The sequence below is a fragment of the Arvicanthis niloticus genome, chromosome 30 (assembly GCF_011762505.2).
Source record: "Arvicanthis niloticus isolate mArvNil1 chromosome 30, mArvNil1.pat.X, whole genome shotgun sequence".
NCBI lineage: Eukaryota > Metazoa > Chordata > Mammalia > Rodentia > Muridae > Arvicanthis > Arvicanthis niloticus.
The window spans coordinates 5,015,112-5,038,266 of NC_133438.1; the positions used below are offsets into that span (position 1 = coordinate 5,015,112).

General features: G+C 43.0%; 2 protein-coding genes across 2 annotated transcripts; both read left to right on the forward strand.

Annotated features, from left to right (window-relative positions):
* Window positions 1-5,627: 5,627 nt before the first annotated feature.
* On the forward strand, window positions 5,628-6,560 carry LOC143440653 (vomeronasal type-1 receptor 4-like). Its single transcript, XM_076927440.1, has one exon. It carries the CDS (start codon window positions 5,628-5,630, stop codon window positions 6,558-6,560), a length of 933 nt encoding a protein of 310 aa, XP_076783555.1.
* A 9,572-nt stretch (window positions 6,561-16,132) lies between these two features.
* On the forward strand, window positions 16,133-19,678 carry LOC143440807 (GTP-binding nuclear protein Ran, testis-specific isoform). The gene has a single exon (XM_076927609.1). The coding sequence runs from the start codon at window positions 16,661-16,663 to the stop codon at window positions 17,318-17,320; it is 660 nt and encodes a 219-aa protein (XP_076783724.1). The 5' UTR covers window positions 16,133-16,660; the 3' UTR covers window positions 17,321-19,678.
* The last annotated feature ends 3,477 nt before the right edge of the window (window positions 19,679-23,155 follow it).

Sequence of the window (23,155 nt, forward strand, 5' to 3'; positions counted from 1 at the left end):
TGAAACATTCTTATCTCCCTGTACAAAGCTCAAGTCCATGTGGATCAAGGACCTCCAAAAAAATCCAGATACACTGAATCTAATATAAAAGAAAGTGGGGAAGAGCCTCGAACACATGAACACAGAGGAAAATTTCCTGAACAGAACACCAATGGCTTATGCTCTAAGATCAACAATTAAAAAATGGGACCTCATAAATTACAAAGCTTCTGTAAGGCAAAGGACACTGTCAATAGGACAAAATGTCCAACAACATATTTGGAAAAGATCTTTACCTATCCTACACCTGATAGAGGGCTAATATCAACTATATACAAAGAACTCAAGAAGTTAGACTTGAAAGAACCAAATAACCGTATTAAAAACTGGGTACACAAAAACAAAGCAAAAAAAAAAAAAAAGATTAAAAACTGGGTACAGAGCTAAACAGTGAATTCTCAACTAAGGAAACTCGAAAGGCCGAGAAGCACCTAAGAAATGTTCAACATCCTTTGTCATCAGAGAAATGCAAATCAAAACAACTCTCAGATTCCACCTCACACAAGTCAGAATGGCTAAGTTTAAAAACTCAGGTGATAGCAGATGCTGGCCAGGATGTGGAAAAAAAGGAACACTTCTCCATTGTTGGTGGGATTGCAAGCTGGTACAACCACTCTGGAAATCAGTCTGGTGGTTCCTCAGAAAATTGGATATAGTACTACCTGAAGACCCAGCTATACCGCTCCTGGGCATATACCCAGAAGATGCTCCAATATGTAATAAGGACACATGCTCCACTATGTTCATAGCAGCCATATTTATAATAGCCAGAAGATGAAAAACCCAGGTGTCCTTTAACAGAAGAATGGATACAGATAATATATATATATGTATATATATATATATATATATATATATATATATATATATATATATATATATACACACACACACACACACACACACACTAGAATACTACTCAGCTATTAAAAACTATGACTTCATGAAATCCACAGGCAAATGGATGGAACTTGAAAATATCATCCTGAGTGCAGTAACCCAATCACAAAAGAACACACATGGTATTTACTCACTGATAAGTGGATATTAGCCCCAAAGCTCAGAATACCCAAGATAAAAATTCACAGACCATATGAAGCTCAAGAAGAAGAAAGACCAAAGTGTTGGTGTTTCAGTGCTTCTTAGGAGGGGGCACAAAATACTCACAGGAGGACATATGGAGACAAAATGTGGAACAGAGACTGAAGGAAAGGCCATCCAGAGACTGCCCCACCTAAGAATTCATCCCATAACCCAGACTCCAAAACTGGACCCAATTGCAGATGCTGAGAAATGCTTGCTGTTGGGAGCCTGATATAGCTGCCTCCTGAGAGGCTCTGTCAGAGCCTGACAAATACAGAGGTGGATGCTCAGATGCACACAGCCAACCATTGGACTGAGCACAGAGTCCACAATGGAGGAGTTGGAGAAGGAACTGGAGGAGCTGAGGAAATTTGCAGCCCCGTGGGTAGAGCAACAGTGTCAATGACCAGACCGTTCAAGAGTCTGGATCACCTGCCAAATAGTACACATGTAGGGATCCATGGCTCCGGCCACATATGTGGCAGAAGATGGCCTTGTTGGACATCAGTGGGAGGAGCAGCCCCTGGGCCTGACAGTGGCCGATGCCCCAGTGTAGGGGAATGCCAGGGCTGGAAGACAGGAGTGGGTGGGTCGGTGGGGGAGCACCCTAATTGAAGCAAAGGTGGGTATAGGGTAGGGGGTTTCTGGAAGGGAACTGGAAAATGGGATAACATTTGAAATGTAAGTAAATAAAATATCCAAGAAAAAGGTGGCTATTAGCCATAAAATACCATGCTACACTCCACAGACCCAAAGAAACTATACAGAAAGAAAGGCAGTGCGAGTATGTTTGAATCTCATTTACAAAAGGGAATAAAATAGTCATAAGAAGCCGAGGAAGGAAGGAACCGGGTGCAAGACGGAATGTGGAGGGAAATGGGAGGGGTTCAGGACCACATGTGGAGAGGGACAGGAGGGATAGCCAGATGGCCATACAAATAAATGGAATTCTGCAACTGATGAGGGTGTAGAGGTCAGGGACATCACCAGGACGAGAGCGATTACAGATAAGGGAGGCGACATAAAATCAATGGGGATCCTTAGCTTTGACCTACAGCATTGGGGATATGGAATCTAAAGTGGCCACCTTCTGTAAACAGGCAGGAACCCCAGTGGAATAATAGGATCACCAACCCAATGACAAAACTTTTGTACCAAAATCTGTCTACAAGAAATACAGAGATGGGAGATAGAGCAGCGACTGAGGGAACGGCCAACCAGTAACTGGCCAACTTGAGACTCATCCCATGGGCAAACACTAATCCCTGAAACTATTAATGATACTCTGTTATGTCTACAGAAAGGATTCTAACATGGCTGCCTCTGAGAGGCTCCAACCAGCTGCTGACTCAGACAGATGTAGGCACCCACAGCCAAACAGTGGATGGAGCTTGGGGACTCTTATGGAAGAAGAGGAGGAAGAATTGTAGCCTCTAAGAGAATAGGAACTCCACAGGAAGACCAGCAGAGTCAACTAACCTCGACCCTTATTGCTATCAGAGACTGAACCACCAACCAAAGAACAAACACAGGATGGGCCTTACACAAATGTAGCAGACATACAGCTTAATCTTCATGTGGTCATGAGCAACTGAAGCAGGGACTATCCCAAAATATGTTGCCTGTACATGGGATATGGACATTTAAGCTGTTTCTTTATCTTGGCTATTATAACTACAGCAGCAGTGAATATGGGTGATTCACTAAATTAGTAAATGATTCCTCAACCCATTTCCTAGCATGTACTTACAGAATTGAATCATTCCATGTAAATTTCTATAAAAAGTGATACAACCTCTGGGCAGTGGTGGCGCATGCCTTTAATCCCAGCATTTGGGAGGCAGAGGCAGGTGGATTTCTGAGTTTGAGGCCAGCCTTGTCTACAAAGTGAGTTCCAGGACAGCCAGGGTTACACAGAGAAACCTTGTCTCGAAAAACCAAAAAAAAAAAAAAAAAGTGGTACAGTCTAATATACTAATAAGTCTCCATGAAGGACTCAGAAAATAAATTATGATCTACCTCGAAACAAATCGACCTTGGAATAACCCAAGAGGTCAGGGGGGTAACACAGGCTTCAGTTGTTTTCTTGTAAAACTAAAGTGCCCTTGTCCACACAAGGGAAAATAAAGGATTCCAGATTGCATGGTGATGGTCTGTCTGGAAGGACTTGATGTCAGCCGGATTTTGCAAGATGAAAGCATATGGTGTAATGCACCCCCTAGATATTGCCTAACATATCCCTTGATATACCCTGAAGAGCACCTCTCCACACCTGATTCGAACACCACTTTACAACTTAAATCCTCCCTAAGGAAACAAGGAAAACTTCTTCTTCTCACTTCTGCTTTACTACTCATTACAATATAACAAACTCTTGGGTATCATCATTAATTAACAAAAAGTGAAAATGGTGATTTGCTCTTGGGATAAATAATTTTTCTTTCATTAAAAGTATTCCAATATCCCCATACAGTCATGTTCGATAACAGCACATGTGACACAGGAATGGACTCTCTGAGGGATGTGAGGACCAGACACCTTTATGAGCTCTGATATCTGGCCTCATTCAGTGATGTACATGGAACGTCATGGAAAACATGGGAGAGGTAGGCATTTCTTTGAATTTGTCTTAGGAAATGGATACACAGAGGTTTTCTTCAAAGGGAGAGGAAGTAGGAGCTGTTTCTTCAGTAACTGTCAGGAGTTGGCCCATGTCTCTGTGAACTACCCCATCTTTGCTGGGACTGAGCAGGTGAGATAGCTACAAGTTTAGATTTCTGCTTAAAGTTCTCTTGTCCCTCCTACAATCCATGGGTCTTATGAAGTGAACATTAGTTATTAGAATAATTTTGTCTTTTTTTCTATGGATGACCTAACTATGTCAATGATTTCATTAATCTAAAGAAAATGCCTATTTTATGGTTCAGCACTTACTTCAAAATGTTCTTTAATGTGACATCCATACATGAGATGGCAGGTTTTTAGTTTTTGGATGGAGTCTTATTGTTCCTATGTGGGAAAAAAAAACAAAGTAAATTGCAGATGAAACATGAGCTTTATAAAACAAAGATTCAAATAGTTCGTGTGTGCAAAGTATTTAATGGTGATGGTGGTAATGGTTTTTATTGTGGTTCACTCAGCTCTGTGTCCAGCACCCGAGCCCTTAGAAAAACAAATAAAACTCAGGCAGTTATGAATCAATGATATGCTAGCATCCCTCAGAATTTTTCCCACATACATGATACATGTGTAAAATTAAGGTTCTTCTGTGGGAACAGAAAACAAGCACATTTTTAAAATAACATTTGTATTCTAACATTATGATGATTAGTGTGTGAAAATACATGAACACTGTGTGGATTCATTTGGAGGACATATTTCATTCGCTCTGCTTTATATGAAGATATATTAATTAATTTATTTATTTATTTATTTAATGTATGTGACACAACATAAGAGAGCATGTGATCCCGTTTCAGACCGTTGTGAGCCACAATGTGGAGGTTGTGAACTGAACTCAGAACCTCTGGAAAAGCAGTCAGTGCCCTTAACCACTGAACCATCTTTCCAGTTCCTCATAAATGTTCTTTTATAAAGCATGGATCTTAATTTTGTTTTACAATTTTAAAAATCTCTTTACTTATATTTTATGTTCACTGGCGTTTTGCCTGCTTGTACGGCTGTGAAGGTCCCAGCGCTCTGGAATCGGAGTTACAGCTTTGAGCAACCGTAAGAGTGGTGGTAACGAACCTCACCCTCTGGAAGAACAAGACATTGCTCGTAACTTCAGAGCCGTCTCTCCATCCAATTATTATATTTTTAAAGATATACTTAATTTATGGTATGCATCTTACTGTTTTGCTTGCGAGTATGACTGGAAATACATGAATAAAGTACCACAAAGCTGAGAGGAGATTGTTAAATCCAGAATCACCTCTCCAACAACAAATTTGTGTTTCTTAACCCATTGTTATAACATGAGGAATGATGTTTAACTCTCATGAAGCGAAAATGCACTCCTGTCTACAAATGTTCCTGTACACATATGCAGAGCCCATGCTATGTTAAAATGAGTGTCACAGTGTTGGACAAGAGAGGTAGAGTTGCATCTCACACTCAGGTCCATCATGAGTGAAGGGAACATGTTAAGTTGATATCCTGGATCAATGTCCATTCTGTGTTTCCCAGAAAAACCTCCTTTAGTGTGGCAAAGCAGTGCAAATTTTTTTCAAGAAAAAAATGTTCTTGCCGGGCGGTGGTGGCGCACGCCTTTAATCCCAGCGCTTGGGAGGCAGAGACAGGCGGATCTCTGAGTTCGAGGCCAGCCTGGTCTACAGAGTGAGTTCCAGGACAGCCTGGCTTACACAGAGAGACCTTGTCTCAAAAAAAAAAAGAAAAAAAAATGTTCCAACTCAGTTGAAAATCTCAGATGATTGAGGAGACTCTTGAAGAAACACTGTTCAACCAACCTGATTCTTACACCATTGTCCAGTGAAGCCATCTCCATGTTGTCTCAAAATAAAACCCTGAAAACCACAGAAGAAGTTGCTCTTCAGACTGTTTTGCTTTGCCAGATTGTGGTAGGGACTGTGGGCAACATCCTTCTGTTTCTCCATAATTTCTCTCCAATCTTGACTGACTCCCAACTGAGGCCTATACAAGTCATTTTAACCAACTTGGCTGTGGCCAACGCCTTCATTCTTCTTCCCTTGCCATTTTTATACAATATGATGGGTTTTGCTCCAAGGAAACCGGCAACTGACCTCACATGTAAACTTGGATACTTCTTTCATGAGGTGGCTCGAGGCACAAACATGTGTTCCACCTGTGCCCTGAGCACCTACCAGTTTGTCACTCTTGTTTCTGGTAACTGGGCTAGGGTCCTGTTCAGGGAAAGATCCCCCAAGGTTCTAAGTTATTCTTGTTACAGTTGCTGGTTGTTCAGTGTCTTAAACAGTGCTTACATACCAATAAAGGTCAGCGGTCCACAGAAATCACATAATGACACTGATTCTAAAGGCATGTGGGTCTGCTCCACCTCTGGGTTCAGTGTAGGCATCAGATTCTTGCGGTTTTCCCATGACATCATGTTCATTGGCATCATGGTCTGGACCAGTGTCTCCATGGTGATTCACCTAAACAGACACCACCAGAAAATGCACTACATACATAACAGTAATCAGAACGACAGAGGCCATGCTGAGACCAGAGCAGCCCACACCATCCTGATGCTGGTGGTCACATTTGTGAGCTTATATATCCTGGATTGTATTTGTTCTTTCTTTCACATTTCTTTCGTAGACTCTCATCTCTGGTTGAGGCATGTCAAAGAACTTCTGGCTCTAAGCTTCCCCACCATTTCTCCCTTACTGTTGATCTTTAGGGATCTAAGGGTTCTTGTTCTCTGCTCTTCATTGATGGTCTGGGTATCCATGTGAATGTGGGAGCCATTTACAGAGTAAAGTCAAAATATGTCCAAACCCTGAAACATCTCAACCCGACACCTGCCTTGCTCTAGGACAGAATCTACCCACACACATAGCACATCTCCCCAGCTCTGCTACCCTTGAGGTAGTCATGTAGCCTGGTAGCCAGGATTCATGTTAAACTTCATATCTCCACATAAGAATATATCCAGCTAACACCAGGAATTCTCTTCATGCAAATGAAGCATTCCCAGAAACTCAGCCTCTGCCAATGATGTACACTCACCCCCCCCCCCAAAAAAAAAAACCCTACCAATGTCCCAAGGGTTATGTAGACCACACCACTCCCAATAAAGATGCCTGTTTCGCTGAAAACCATCTCCAGAGAAGGCTCCTTCTCCTGGACTCACACTGGCCAAGATTCTGCTAACGTGCCTGCATGAACAAGCCTGTTTATCAGTTGTATAAAGGAGATACATTTATTTCTTTGAGATACTTTTGTATTCAGCCACTTGGCTGAAGCTGTTTATCAGCTATAGGAGTTCTCTGATATAATTTCTGGGGAGATATATATATATATATATATTCATATCATCTGTGAATGGTGATACTTTGACTTCTTCCTATCCAATTTGTATCCTCTTGATTTCCTTTTGTTCTCTTATTGCTCCAGCTAGAACTTCAAGTACTACATTGAATAGAAGGGGAAAGAAGGGGCAGCCTTATTTTTCCCCGATTTTAGTGTTATTGCTTTCATTTCTCGTTTATTTGATGTTGATTATTGGCTGGCTGTGTGTTTCTTTTATTCGGTATGTTCCTTGGATTCCTAACTCTCGAAAATTTTTAACATAAAGGTGTGATTTCGTAAATGGCTTTCTCGGCATTTAATGAGATGATCCTGTGGTTTTTTTTTTCTTTCAGTTTGTTTGTATGGTGGATTACATTGATGGATTTTCAAATATTGAGCCATCCCTGTATCTCCAAGATGAAGCCTACTTAATCATAGTGGATGATTTCTTTGATGACTTTTTGGACTTAACTTAGGAATATTTTATTGGGTATTCTTGCATCAATGTTCCCAAGAGAAATTAGTCTGAAATCCTATATCTTTTTGAGTCTTTGTGTACTTTAGGTATCAGAGTAACTGTGGCCTTGTATAATGAGTTTGGAAATGTTCCTTCTGTTTCTTTTTGTGGGATATTTTGAGGAGTATTGTTACTAACTCTTCTTTGAAAGACTAATATAAAAATAAATAGTAAAAAAAAGAAAGAAAGACTAATATAATTCTGCACTAAAATCATCTGGCTCTAGGCGTTTGGCGGGGGGAGAGAATCGTAGTAACTGCTTCTATTTCTTTAGGGGTTATAGGACAGCTTAGTTTGTTACCTGATCTTCACTTAACTTTGATAAGTGGAATATATCGAGAATACAACTCATTTCACTTAAATTTTCCAACTTTGTGGAGTACAGACTTTTGAAGAAAAACCAAATGATTCTTTGGATTTTTCTCAGTGTCTGTTGTTATGTCTCCCTTTTCATTTCTGATTTTGCTCGTTTGGACATTGTCTTTCTGCCTTTTACTTAGTTTGACTAAGGGCTTGTCTATCTTGTTGATTTCCTCAAAGCACCAGCTCTGGGTTTTGTTGATTCTCTCACTCATTCTCTTTGTTTCTAATTCATTTATTTCCTGCCATTTCCTGCTCTTGGGTGTGTTTGTATCTTTTTTTTTCTAAAGCTTTCAGGTGTGCTGTTAAGCTGCTCGTATGAAATCTCTCCAGTTTCTTTAGGTATGTGAATACACTGTTGCTCACTTCAGACACCAGAAGAGGGCGTTAGATCCCATCACAGATGGTTGTGAGCCACCATGTGATTGCTGGGAATTGAACTCAGAACATCTGGAAGAGCAGTCAGTGCTCTAACCACTGAGCCCCTCCAGTTTCTTTATGAAGGTGCTTAGTGCTATGAACTTTCCTCTTAGCACTGCTTTCGTTGTGTCAAATTTGGGTATGTTGTGCCTTTTCATTGAATTCTAGAAACTTTTTAATTTCTTTTGCTGTTGTTGTTGTTGTCCCAGTGGCCAGTGGGAAGAATGGAAATTGTTCCATTTCCGTTAGTTTCCAGGCTTTCTGTTGTTTCTGCTGTTGTTCGTGTCCAAGTTTAATACATGGAGATCTGATGCATGGGGTTATTTCAATTTTCTTTTATCCCTTGAGGCTTGCTTTGTGACCCAGTACCTGGTCAGTTTTGGAGAAAGTCCTGTAAGGTGCTAAAGGGACATTATTTTGTGTTTGGATGAATTGTTCTGTGGGTATCTGTTAGGTTCGTTTGAATCATAATTATTGTTAATTTCATTATTTTTCTTTTTTTTTCTTTTGTTGGAATTTTTCTGGTTGTGTTAGAACTCCTCAGAGTCTAGCTGTCTCTGTGATCCTGTGATTCTGGGATCCTGTGGTCCTGAGATTCTGTGTGTGTCAGAGCTCCTGGGAGTCAAGCTGCCTCTGAAATCTTGAAATCCTGGTGTGACCAAGCGCCTGAGATCCTATGATCCTGGGCATGTTAGAGCACCTGGGAATCGAGCTTCCTCTGGGTGTTGTAGAACTGGGTGAGGAGGTAGCACCCATGGTATGCTCAGGGAACTGGCTCAGACCAGAAGAAACCTGTGCCTATTTATTTTTATTTATGTGTATGTGTGACACGCTGTGTGTCAGTGTACCACATGTGTGCAGTGCCCATGGAAGCCATAAAAGGGCATCAGGCCCTCTGAATCTGTAGTTATAGATAATTGTTAGCTGCCAAGTGGGTGCTGGGAATAGAATTTGGTTCTTGTACAAAAATAGAAACTGATCTTAGCTACTGAACTATTTCACAAGTTATTCATATCAAGACTGGATGAGGTAGTCCAATAGGAGAAAAATGGTCCCCAGAAGAGTCAAAGGAATCGGAGACAGCCTCACTTCCTATGTTAGGAGCTCCACAAAAATCCTAAGCTAAACATCAATAACATATATGCAGAAGGCCTAGGTCATCCCATGCAGGCTCCAAAATCGCCACTTCATCTGTGAGCCCCTATAAGCCTTGCTTAGTTGATTTTATGGGCCATATTCTCTTGGTGTTGTTAACCATTTTGGTTTCTATGGTTCTTCCTCCCACTCTTCCTCAGGGTTCCTCAAGCTCCATCTAATGTCAGGCTCTATGCCTCTGCCTCTGCCTCTGCCTCTGCCTCTGCCTCTGCCTCTGCCTCTGCCTCTGCCTCTGCCTCTGCCTCTGCCTCTGCCTCTGCCTCTGCCTCTGCCTCTGCCTCTGCCTCTGCCTCTGCCTCTGCCTCTGCCTCTGCCTCTGCCTCTGCCTCTGCCTCTGCCTCTGCCTCTGCCTCTGCCTCTGCCTCTGCCTCTGCCTCTGCCTCTGCCTCTGCCTCTGCCTCTGCCTCTGCCTCTGCCTCTGCCTCTGCCTCTGCCTCTGCCTCTGCCTCTGCCTCTGCCTCTGCCTCTGCCTCTGCCTCTGCCTCTGCCTCTGCCTCTGCCTCTGCCTCTGCCTCTGCCTCTGCCTCTGCCTCTGCCTCTGCCTCTGCCTCTGCCTCTGCCTCTGCCTCTGCCTCTGCCTCTGCCTCTGCCTCTGCCTCTGCCTCTGCCTCTGCCTCTGCCTCTGCCTCTGCCTCTGCCTCTGCCTCTGCCTCTGCCTCTGCCTCTGCCTCTGCCTCTGCCTCTGCCTCTGCCTCTGCCTCTGCCTCTGCCTCTGCCTCTGCCTCTGCCTCTGCCTCTGCCTCTGCCTCTGCCTCTGCCTCTGCCTCTGCCTCTGCCTCTGCCTCTGCCTCTGCCTCTGCCTCTGCCTCTGCCTCTGCCTCTGCCTCTGCCTCTGCCTCTGCCTCTGCCTCTGCCTCTGCCTCTGCCTCTGCCTCTGCCTCTGCCTCTGCCTCTGCCTCTGCCTCTGCCTCTGCCTCTGCCTCTGCCTCTGCCTCTGCCTCTGCCTCTGCCTCTGCCTCTGCCTCTGCCTCTGCCTCTGCCTCTGCCTCTGCCTCTGCCTCTGCCTCTGCCTCTGCCTCTGCCTCTGCCTCTGCCTCTGCCTCTGCCTCTGCCTCTGCCTCTGCCTCTGCCTCTGCCTCTGCCTCTGCCTCTGCCTCTGCCTCTGCCTCTGCCTCTGCCTCTGCCTCTGCCTCTGCCTCTGCCTCTGCCTCTGCCTCTGCCTCTGCCTCTGCCTCTGCCTCTGCCTCTGCCTCTGCCTCTGCCTCTGCCTCTGCCTCTGCCTCTGCCTCTGCCTCTGCCTCTGCCTCTGCCTCTGCCTCTGCCTCTGCCTCTGCCTCTGCCTCTGCCTCTGCCTCTGCCTCTGCCTCTGCCTCTGCCTCTGCCTCTGCCTCTGCCTCTGCCTCTGCCTCTGCCTCTGCCTCTGCCTCTGCCTCTGCCTCTGCCTCTGCCTCTGCCTCTGCCTCTGCCTCTGCCTCTGCCTCTGCCTCTGCCTCTGCCTCTGCCTCTGCCTCTGCCTCTGCCTCTGCCTCTGCCTCTGCCTCTGCCTCTGCCTCTGCCTCTGCCTCTGCCTCTGCCTCTGCCTCTGCTCCCAGCAGATGCTGGAGAAAAACTGTCTGAGAATATCTGGACTGGGCACTGATTTATAAGTACAACAGAATATCATTAGTAATGTTTTCATTAGACGTTTCTGCCAGTAATGTACAGTACAGGCTATCCAGCTTCCATTTTCTGGGCATTCAGGCTGTATCAGACATGGGCTACTTTTTATAGTGTGGGCCTCAAGATAGATCAGTCATTGGTTGCCCACATCCATAAGCTCTGAGCCACCATTGCTGCAGCAAAACTTGAAGACAGGCAGGGTGTAAGTGGAAGGTTTTGTGGCTGGGCAGGTGCCCCTGTTTCACCACTGGAAGCCTTGTCTGGTTACAGAATATTGTCAGAACACTCTGAGCCGTGCATTACCTGAAGTCCTCACTAGAGTCACTCTCATAGATTCCAGGAACTTTCCATTGTACTAGGTTTCCACATCACTCCCCAACTGTCCCAGTTCCACTTCTCTCCCATATTTCCCCCCCCCCTTTCCACTCATCTTTCCCCCATTTGATTCCCCATGTTTGCATCCAGACTTGCCTGTAATTCAACTACAAAAATCTGTTCTATTTCCCCTTCCCAGGAAGATCCATGCATCCCCCTTTTCCTAACCTCTTAAGTTCTATGGATTCTAGTGTGATTCTCTTTTATTGAGCAGCTAATATTTACTCATATGAGATAACATTCCATGCTTATTTTTCTGGGTTGGGATAGCCTGACTTAGGATGAATTTTTTTCTAGTTCCATCCACTTACCTGAAACTTTCTTTTTTTTTAAACATCTAATTCACACTCCATTGTATAAATGTACCACATTTTTTTATCCACTCTTCAGTTGAGTAACATCTAGTTTTTTCCAACTTCTGAGTAGTATGAACGTAGTTTATCATGTGATAGCATAGAGCTTTGGGTATATTCCCAGGAGTGGTATAGGTGGGTTTTGAGGTAGATTGATTCCCAGTTTTCTGTAGCAACATCATCTTGCTTTCTACTGTGGCTTTACAAGTTTGAATTCCCACCATCAGTGGAGGAATGAGTATTCTTGTTCCACATCCTTGCCAGCATGAAATATCACTTTTGATATTGATCTTAGCTATGGTGAGAGGTACAAAATGGAATTTAAGTAATTTTAATTTGTATTTTTCAGATGGCTAAGGATATTGAACATTTCTCAAGTGTTTCTCCTCCAGTTGAGATTTCCCGTATTGAGAATTCTCTTTTTGAATCTGTACCTCATTTTAAATTGGATTATTTGATTTTTAAATATCTAGTTTCTTGAGTTCTTTACATATTTTGGATATGGGCCCTCAGTTGGATGTGGAGTTTGTGAAAATATTTTCTCATCCTGTAGGCTGCCTATTAATCTACAAACATTTACAAATAAACATTCATCAGAAAAAAATTTCTTTGGCTGATTTAAAAAAAAAAAAAAAAAAAAAGAAGTTCACCATTATGAATGAGAAACAATACATTGAACAATATTTTTCCTTAGCCAACATGCCAGGATTTAGGGAAAATAGAGGTGGAGCAATGAAGAGGTGAAAACATGGTCTCTTTAACAAAGAAACCACATACAGGTCTAGGAGAAGTATACATCTGAGTTTTATACAATATAATTTAGGTCTTCCAAAAGACAATTATGTGCTAATACAATTGAGTTATTAGCCTTATTTATAAAAGATAAAATATGTAGAAACAACTCACATAATAAGGTTGGGGTTTTTTAGACATCTCAAATGGTAGTGGATAGAGGTTATGAGGAAAGAAGAACCCTTTGTGCATATTTTCTCTGTAGACTAAAAACCTCTCATATTTCAACAGTAAGACAATTGACTTTCTAAGATGATTATGGATATTCTTTGCCTGGTGTTAGAGGAGAGGGTTAAGACAAGATCACAATTTGTTTTTTGTTTGTTTGTTTGTTTTTGTTTTTTCGAGACAGGGTTTCTCTGTGTAGCCCTGGCTGTCCTGGAACTCACTCTGTAGACCAGGCTGGCCTCAAACTCAGAAATCTGCCTGCCTCTGCCTCCCAAGTACTGGGATTAAAGGCGTGCGCCACCACCGCCTGGCTGTATCACAATTTGTACTGAAGCTCACTCTATAGCGTCAGAGCTACCAGTGATTATATAGCAATCTTCCTCCTCAGCTTGCCCAGCAGTAGGAGAACAGCAGTGATCCACCACATGGTACATAAATACCATGTTCAACACATATTTACTGAATAGAATATTTAATGGTGTTACTAAGCTGTCTTCAGTGTTTGGTATTTTAAATGACACTTTCACCTCCAACATCAAAAAAGATAAATTAACAATCATGCTCACTAATCTCTCTCAACATCAAATGACTCAATTCCCCAATAAAAAGACTTAGTCTAACAGAATGGATACCTAAACAGGATCCATCATTCTGCTATACACAAGAAACACACCCCAGCAACAAAGCCAGACACTACCTAAAAGTAAAGGTCTGGAAGGAGGATTTCCAAGAAAATGGACCCAAGAAACAAGATGGAGTAGCCAAGCCATTTTAATATCTAATAATAATAGACTCTTAATCAAAAAGCAAATGAGATGGAGATGACACTTCATAACTCATCAATGCTCTCCTCAATGATAACTTGGTCCTGGATTGGCAGAATTAAGATAGTAAAAATGGCCATCTTACCAAATGCAGTCTACAGATTCAATACAATTCCCACAAAATTTCATCTCAATTCTTCAAAGAAATAGAAAGAGCAATTCTCAACTTCATCTGGAATAACAAAAAACTCAAGAAAACAAAAACAATTCTCAACAATAAAAGAACTTCTGGGGGAATCACCATCCCTGACAGCTATATTTCTTTCACTCTTTATTTATACATAAAAATCATTTCTTCAGAAATTTTATTCATTTATTACACAGCTTTTTAAAATACATTTACTACTAAAGTCTTCCTTGATTACATAAGAATATTGAAAGAGAAACAAAGCAAGCAAATACCAATTTTATGAGAGCTAAAAATTAATATCATGATAAGTCAATTTTCTTTAAACTCAATATCTTTTTCCTTAAGATTGGTATTGTAAAGCCTTGTGGTTTGTCGCGCCCCGCTTGTCCAGCAAGGAAGACGCGACAAACCGGATTCTTCTCAACAGCCTTTATTGGAAGCGCTCTTTTACGTTTCTGGGAGAGACTAACTGGAATGCTCAGAATGGGCTACTTATATACCCCCAGCCCTGGGCGTGGCAAAGCACATGGAGGTGTCCGATTGGTCAATTTGCAATGACTCATTAGCATACTCATTAGCATACCCCGCCCGGGCGGGGTGATTGGCCAGGTTCGTGGTACCCTAGTTGTACCTTATTTGCATGCCCCGTTTGGGAGGGGCTGGAGTCAAGTTCCTAAATGCACTGCGCATGCGCAGTGCACTGATGGTTTTCCCTGAAAGCCTTGAGTTAGCCGCCATCTTGGATAGTCGCCTCAGCGGCTGACGGGCGAACGTCAGCCCGTCAGCCACTTTTGAGGCTGCGGCGCTGCTTCTCTCGGCTGGCAGCCACAGCCGCTTTTAGTCTGTGGCGCCGAGAGAAAAAACGGGCAGCCACCTTGAGTCGGCGGCTGCACCGTAAGAAAAAACAGGTAGCTGCTTTGAAGTGGCGGCAGTTCCGCCGCTTTTAGCAGCTTTGAATCGGCCCGCTTTTCAAGCTGACATGACAGACCTGCGGTGCCTTCCAGCCGTCAGGTCTGTCAGGTCAGCTTCCTACAGTGGTTGGTTACAGAAATGTGAGACAGGATGACTCTATTTGAATTTGATTCTATTTCAGTTTGGCAAAAGATTAATAGATCAAAAGTTATTTCCTACTATCTAGCCACTTGGCTTTCTACAAGAGTTCAGTCTCTGGCTATTATTTAATTCTTCCTTTCCTACCTCCATATTTCTTTCATATTTAGCATAAGACCACCATTCTTTTTTTGATTCTAAAAAAAAAAATGTGTAGCCCCTTGCTTAAGCAAAGGGAGTTTACCAGAAAAGTTCTGATCTAACAAATCTGCTGTTCAGGACAACTCACTGAGCCAGGATGCCTTCCTCCGTGTCTCTGTCATGAATCCTTGATTCAGTATGATTCCTATCTCTATTACAGAAGAACATCAGGGTTTCCAGAACTGCTCATTTTTGCAATCAGGAAGGTACCAAGGCTTGTCATTAACTGTATGATCAAAATCTCTTCCTATACATACAAGTTCCTTGTTTCCAAAGTTGGGCATAAAATTGCAGTTTGTCAGCTTCTAGAATTTCCTTAAGTTTTTCTTCTTTAATAACTCTTCTTAAGCCCTCTGTCTCATGCTTACTAACAACACTCTCTAATGACCTAAATGTTTATTTAAGTAATAAGTTCTTAGCAAAGACTCAATTTTCTTCATAACTGTTTTTTTTTTTCTGGAGAACTTTCATTTCATTCTTGTTTATACTAGCTAGGTCTTTGTTATGCCAGCTCTAGCTTTTGGAGAGCGGCCTCTAACAGTAAGAAACATAAGTATAACAAAAGTTATGTAGTAAATTTCCACCAAGAGCAGTGGTGGGTCAGTCCAGGTTGTCCAAGCACTGGAGCTTTGTCAACCAGAACCTTCAGGATGTTTGGCATTGCCAAAGAGAATATATCCAAATTAATAAAATCAGAAATAAAAAGGGGGGACATAACATCAGATACTGAGGGAATCCAGGGAGTCATACAAAAATACTTTTAAAAACACCAAATTGGAAAATCTAAAAGAAATAGATAATTTTCTCAATAGGTAGTACTTACCAAAGATAAATCAAGATCAGATAAAAAAATTTTTTAAATAGACCTATAACTAATAGTGAAATAGAAGCAGCCATTAAAAGTCTCCCAACTGGCCGGGCGGTGGTGGCGCACGCCTTTAATCCCAGCACTTGGGAGGCAGAGGCAGGCGGATTTCTGAGTTTGAGGCCAGCCTGGTCTACAGAGTGAGTTCGAGGACAGCCAGGGCTACACAGAGAAACCCTGTCTCGGAAGAAGAAGAAAAAAAAAAAAAAAAAAAAAGTCTCCCAACCAAAACCACTCAGGGCTAGACAGTTTTAGCAAAGAATTCTACCAGATTTCAAAGAAGAGTTAATGCTAATATTCCTCAAATTATTGCGCAAAATAGAAACAGAGGAAACCCAATTCATTTTATTTAGCCATAGTTACACTAATACCTAAACCACAAACCCTGATGCCTAATCTCCACAAAGAAAGATTTCAGAGCAATTTCCCTTTTGAACATAGATACAGAAATACTTGCAAACTGGATCCAAGAGCTCATTAAAAAGATCATCCACCCATGATTAAGTAAGCTTCATCCAAGAAATACAGGGATGGTTCAGTAAATAAAAATCAGTCCTGGAAGGTAGCTGAGAGGCCCCCGCCGAGCGCGGGACACGACACAAGGGTTAGTTGTCCTTCAGGTAGGCACGGGGCAGCAGTGGCTTCCCATCCCCCACGGTCTCATGCCTTCCCACGCGCTCTTCCTGGCCGCTGCCTTTGTGGGGCGCACGTGCAGCAGCCGCTCCCTCCCGCAGGATGGCCGCGATGGCCGCCCAGGGAGAGCCTCAGGTCCAGTTCAAGCTCGTCCTGGTGGGCGACGGCGGCACCGGAAAGACGACGTTCATGAAGCGCCATTTGACCGGAGAATTTGAGAAGGAGTATGTAGCCACCCTGGGGGTGGAGGTGCACACACTAGTCTTCCATACCAACAGAGGACCCATCAAGTTCAATGTGTGGGACACAGCGGGCCAGGAGAAGTTCGGGGGCCTGCGCGATGGCTACTACATCCAAGCCCAGTGTGCCATTATAATGTTTGATGTAACATCAAGAGTTACTTACAAGAACGTGCCTAGCTGGCATAAAGATCTGGTGCGCGTGTGTGAAAACATCCCCATTGTATTGTGTGGCAACAAAGTGGATATTAAAGACATGAAAGTGAAGGCAAAACCTATTCTTTTCCACCGAAAGAAGAATCTTCAATACTATGACATTTCTGCCAAAAGTAACTACAACTTTGAAAAGCCTTTCTTCTGGCTTGCCAGAAAGCTCATTGGAGATCCTAACTTGGAGTTTGTCGCCATGCCTGCTCTTGCCCCACCTGAGGTGGTCATGGACCCAGCTTTGGCAGCACAGTATGAGCATGATTTAGAGGTTGCGCAGACGACTGCTCTCCCAGATGAGGAAGATGACCTGTGAGAAAGTGAAACTGGAGCCCTGCGTCAGAAGTCTATTTTTATAGGCAACTGTCCTGTGATGTCAGCGGTGCAGCGCGTGTGCCACCTTATTAGCTAAAGGAGATCGTGTACTTCATTGGGATGCTGAAGGAGATGAATGGGCTTCGGAGTGAATGTGGCAGTTAAAACACACCTTCATTTTTTTTTTTTTTTTTTTTTGGACTTGCGTATTTAGCCCTTTGAAACAGAGTTGTTTCCTTCCTGGATTTCAAAGATAAGACTGCTGCAGTCGCATCACAGTATTCAGTGGTGAAATCTTGTTTGTAACTGTCATTCCCATTCTTTTCATTTGGAATTACAATAAAGTTGTATTTCAAATAATCTTTTAAAAAGAAAAGAAAATCAGTAAATGTAATTTACCGAATAACAAGCTAAAAGGGGGGAAAACCCATGATCATCTCTTTAGATGCAGAAAAGACCTCTGACAAAATCCAACACCTCTTCATAAAAGTCCTTGAGAGACTAGGGATACAAGAGACATACCTAAACATAACAAAGGCAATATAGAGCAAGCTGATAGTAAACATCAAATTAAAAGGAGATAAATTCAAAGTAATTCCATTAAAATAAGGAGCGAGACAAGCTGCCCACTCTCTCCATATCTATTCAATGTTGTACTTGAAGTTTTAGCTAGAGCAATAAGACAACAAAACGAAATCAAGGGGATAATAAATTATTTTTTAAAAAGTTAAAGAGTTGATATTTGCAGATGATATGATAATATATATATAAGTGACCTTAAAATTCCACAAGGGAAGTCCTACAGCTGATACATCCTTGGAACAAAGCAACTAGATACAAGATTAACTTTTAAAAGTCACCAGCCGCTACAAAGAGCAAATAGACTGAGAAAGAAATTAGGGGGGGAAAACACCTTTTACAATAGCCTCAGATAATGTAAAATATCTTAGAGTAACTCTAACTAAGCCAGGGAAAGACCTGTATGACAAAAACTTCAAGTCTTTGGAGAAAGAAATTGAAGAAGATATCAGAAAATGGAAAGATCTCCTATGATCATGGGTCAGTAGGATTAACATAGTAAAAACATCCTACCAAAAGCAATCTGCAGATTCAATGCAATCCTCATTAAAATTCCAACACAATTCTTTATAGACCTTTAAGGGACAATTCTCAACTTCATGTGGAAAAACAAAAAACACAGGATACCGTGTTTTATCAGGATATTGTTATCCTGAACAGTAAAAACAAACAAACAAACAAACAAACAAACAAACAAACCTGCTAGAGGTATCACCATCCCTGTGCTACAGAGCTGTAGTAATAAAAACTATATGGTATTGGCATAAAAACAGACACAGTAATCAATGGAATCAAACTGAAGACCCAGTTATAAATCCACACACCTATGGCTATCTGATTTTTTTTTTAATAAAGAAGCTAGAAATACAGAGTGAAAAAACATAAATCATCTTTAGCAAATGATACTGGTCATACTGTGTGTCCACATGTAGAAGAATGCAAATAGATTCATATTTGTCACCCTGCACAAAGCTCAAGTCCAAGTAGATGAAAGATCTCAACATAAAGCCAGACATACTGAACCTTATACAAGAGAAAGTAGGGGATCTTGTGCACACATCGGCACAAGAGACAACTTCTTTAACCAAACATCAATAGCACAAGCACTAAGGCTGACAGTACAATGGGACCTCATGAAACTGAAAAGCGTCGTAAAGGACACCGCGTATATGGACAAAGAGACGGCCTACAGAATAGGAAAAGACTTTTACCAATGCCACATCTGATAGAGGTCTAATATCCAAAATATATAAAGAACTCAAGAAACTAGATACAATAAAAAACTAAGAATCTAATGAAAAAGCAGTAGTACAGATCTAAACAGAGAGTTCTCAATAGGGGACGCTCCAGTGGCCGAGAAACACTTAACAAATGTTCAACATCTTAGCTATCAGGGAAATAGTAATCAAAACAACTCTGAGATTCCATCTTACACCTCTCAGAATGGCTAAGGTCCAAAACGCAAGTGGCAGCTCATTCTGGGGAGGATGTAGAGTAAGGGGATAGGGAGCACTCTTCCACTGCTGGTTGGAATACAAGCCTGCACAGCCACTGTAAGTCAATATGGCGGTTCCTCAGAAGGTTAGGAATCAATTCACCTCAAGACCCTCTTACATCATCTTAGGCATACACCCAAAGGACACTCCATCCTACCACAGAGACACTTGCTTATTAACCATGTCCATTACAGCTTTACTTATAATATCCAGAAACTGGAAACATTCTAGATGTCTATCAACTGAAGACAAATGAGGTAAAGATAAAATGTGTTGTGTTTATATAATGGAGTATTACTCAGCTGTAATAACACAAAATGACATCACAAAACTTTCAGACAAATGGATGCAACTAGAAAAAAATCATCTTGAATGAGGTACTAACTCAGAAAGACAGACATGGCATGCACTCACTTATAAATGGATATTAAGCTGTTAAATAAATGGTAATCAAGCTACAATCCACAGATCCAGAGAGGTTTGATACAGAGGAGGATTCTGGGGATACATGGATCATTCTGGGAAGGAGAAATAGAATAAATTTTGTGGGTGGCCTGGGGCATGGGGGATGGGAGTGAGAAGGATAAGATGGGGGTATTGGGAGAGAGAGTGGGGAGAGACAGAACTAGGAAGTATGGGAGCTGACCTAGTGCAGTGGAAACTTCCTGGAATCTCTGAGGATGACCTAGTAAGGACTCAGGGTAATGGAGGACACAGTCTTAACTTGCCATGTTCTGTGGCCAGACAAGGCTTCTAGTAGTGGGACTGGGTCCACTAGGTTGAGCTGTTGGAGGTGGGGGAGAGCATGTGGGGGGGGGGGGAGGGATCCAATGAAGATCCCTAAACAACCCAGGCTGATGCTAGAGCAGAAGGTGACTCTCTGAAAACTGATACTGGGGCACTATTGCCAAGGACAACGTCCACACAGCTCATTCAAACATAGAGGTCAAGCTGGAGCCTTCATCTCTATCTTATGGCCTCTTTGACTGGAGAAGATACTCTACAAACTATGAAAAGAGAAACCTGGACAGCAACTCAGTCACAAAACCTTCAACCTATAATCGGTCCTGCCCAAAAGATGCGCTAGGGCAATGGAGGAGCAGAACCTGTGGGAGTGGCCAGGCCGCGCCTGGTTTAACTTGAAGCCCACTCCATGAGAGGGAGACAAAGCTCTACGCTACCTGGATGCCCAAGAATCAGAGACTGGGTAGCTCAGAGACCTACAGTAAAACAAAACAACAAACCTATGTGTGGGGACTGGAAAAATAAATGTTCAGTGGTCAAGAGTGCTGAGCAATGGTGGGGCACACCTTTAATCCCAGCACTCAGAAGGCAGAGCCAGGCAGATAGCTGAGTTGGAGGCCAGCCTGGTCTAAAGAATGACTGCCTGGATAGCCAGGGCTACACAGAGAAACCCTATCTTTAAAAAGACAAACAAACAAACAAACAAAAAAAGCGACTTCACTTCCAGACCTAAGTGTCATTCCCAGCACCCACATGGCAATTCATAACAGTCTGTAGGTCCAGAACCAGGAGATCTGAAGCCCTCTGCAGGCCTCAGCAGGCACTATGTGCAGATGCTGCCCAGGCATTCATGCAAGCAAAACACTCATAGACATAAAATAAAAGTAAATAAAATCTCAAAGTAACTTTTTTTTAACTGCATGCCAATAATCCCAGCACTCGGGAGACACAGGCAGGGGGATGAGAAATTCAAAGTCATTCTCAGCTACATATCCGAGTCAAGTCTAAGCTACATGACTCTGTCAAATCTCACAGTAACGGGAAGGACAGAGAACAGCTCGGAAGTTCTAGCTAACCTGGAAGAAAGGTTCAGATTCATCCGGGCCCCATTTCTCCTTCATATTGACCCTAAGACACTTGCCCACAGCAGAGGTCAGTCCCAGGCTAAGTCCACTACCAGAGATGAAATATCCCCATGGGTGGACCCCGCACCTTCCTCCCATCAAAGTTTACTCGTAAGCAGGGTGCAAGGTGCACGGAGGTAGCCCTACCTCGAGAGCCGGGGCAAAGGATGACTTGGGCACAGAAAGTCAAGATCAGCCTGGCCAATGTATAGAAGCCCTTTCTCCAAAGCTGAAGGACCTGGGAGAGCCCAAGAAGTTGCGTCTTTTGTTGATTCCAAATCTCCAAAGAGAACCACCCACCCACTTATCTGTTCTGCTCTTAGCACCTTGTTCTGGGGACAGCTTGGACACAATTACTCTGTGGAGGTTCAAGTTGTCGGTTTTCATCCGGTTCTTAGGGCTTCATCTTGGGAAATGAGTCACCCTGACATTGAGGGCGCTCAACTCAGCTATCCCATCTGCTCAGCCTATCTTGAGAAAGCCCTGTACCTGAAATGGGGGTAAATCTTTCTGCCTTTAATGCCAAGAGTTCACTGCAGAATGGGACCCCATGAGAAGGATTCTCTGTGCCCTTTATTATTATTGTCTTTAATATCCCGGGAAAACATCCACACATCAGGCCCATTCCGCAGCTACGCCGAGAGTTCCCAGTATCAAGGTTCAGCTGAGTAGCACCAGGCTAGATCTGCAATGATTGACTGTGCAGAGGACGAATCATTACAGCCATGCCCTCTCTACACTGTTGAGGGGGAAAGAAATCACCTGGGGAAAAAAAAAACCAAACCATTCTGTCTCTATTTACCATGGGACACAGCTGCCTTGTGTTAAGGAGTCAAGCTCCTCAGACTTCAAGGTGACCTTGAACACACCCTGCAGCCTCCAGCTGCCTGCCCCCACTGCACCTCAAGCTGGAGGCTATTTGGGCCGTGCTAAAACTCGAGGATCCTGCAATCTCTCCCTACAGTTGAAAAAAAAACTTTTCTCAGGTGATTCATATAACTTTGGGGGGATAACTATTTGTTGGTTTATTAGAAAAAAAATGGAAAAGAGGATTCAGACAAACATGTATAAAGCAATCTTACAGAAGAGCAGAAGAGTGCCCTTACTGTCTTCAGACACCCCACTCCTCGGAAACCCTAACTATTCAGAAACTTACTGGCCCCTGTCATTGTGTTTTGTTTGGCTAGTCAATTGACTAGTGAGTTGGTTGGCTTTATTTTTCTGAAGTAGGGTCTCATGTAGCCCAGGATGGCCTCAAACTCCCTACATAACCAAGGATAACCTTGAACTCCTGATCCTCTAGCCCTCACCTCCCAAGTGCTGGGTGGGATCTCGAATCTTGGGCATATGCCACCAAAACGGTTCCCAATAGAACGCTTTCTGTTGGCTCTGCTTGTGACTTAGTGACACAGGAATTATGGAGTAAAGCAGACATTTGTAATCCAGTCTTGCCCTCCTGTACCAGATTGAATCATGGAGCTAAAAAGACCCAATCCACTAAGCCTGTATTGCTCTTTCATGAACACCCTGGATCCTGAAGCTGCCTACAGCCTCCTAACCATCAGCTCAGTCCCAGACAAAAGGTCAAAAGTCAAAGGTGTAGCTCAGTAGTAGAACACTTGTCTCACGTGCACGAGACCTGGTGTTTGTCACCAGCACTAAGAACAAGAAATTATGCTTCAGGCTGGGCTTGGTGGCAAATACCTGAAATGGCAACACTGGGGAGGCTGACACAAGAGGATCTGAAGTTGAGAAGCAGACTGAGCTATACAACCAAGACTGCCATCAAGCCTGAAGCTGAGCTTCACACGATAGAAAGGACCACTTCCCAAACACCGTCCTCCAAACTCCACGCGCATGCAGTGACACACATTCATACTCGATAAACAAACA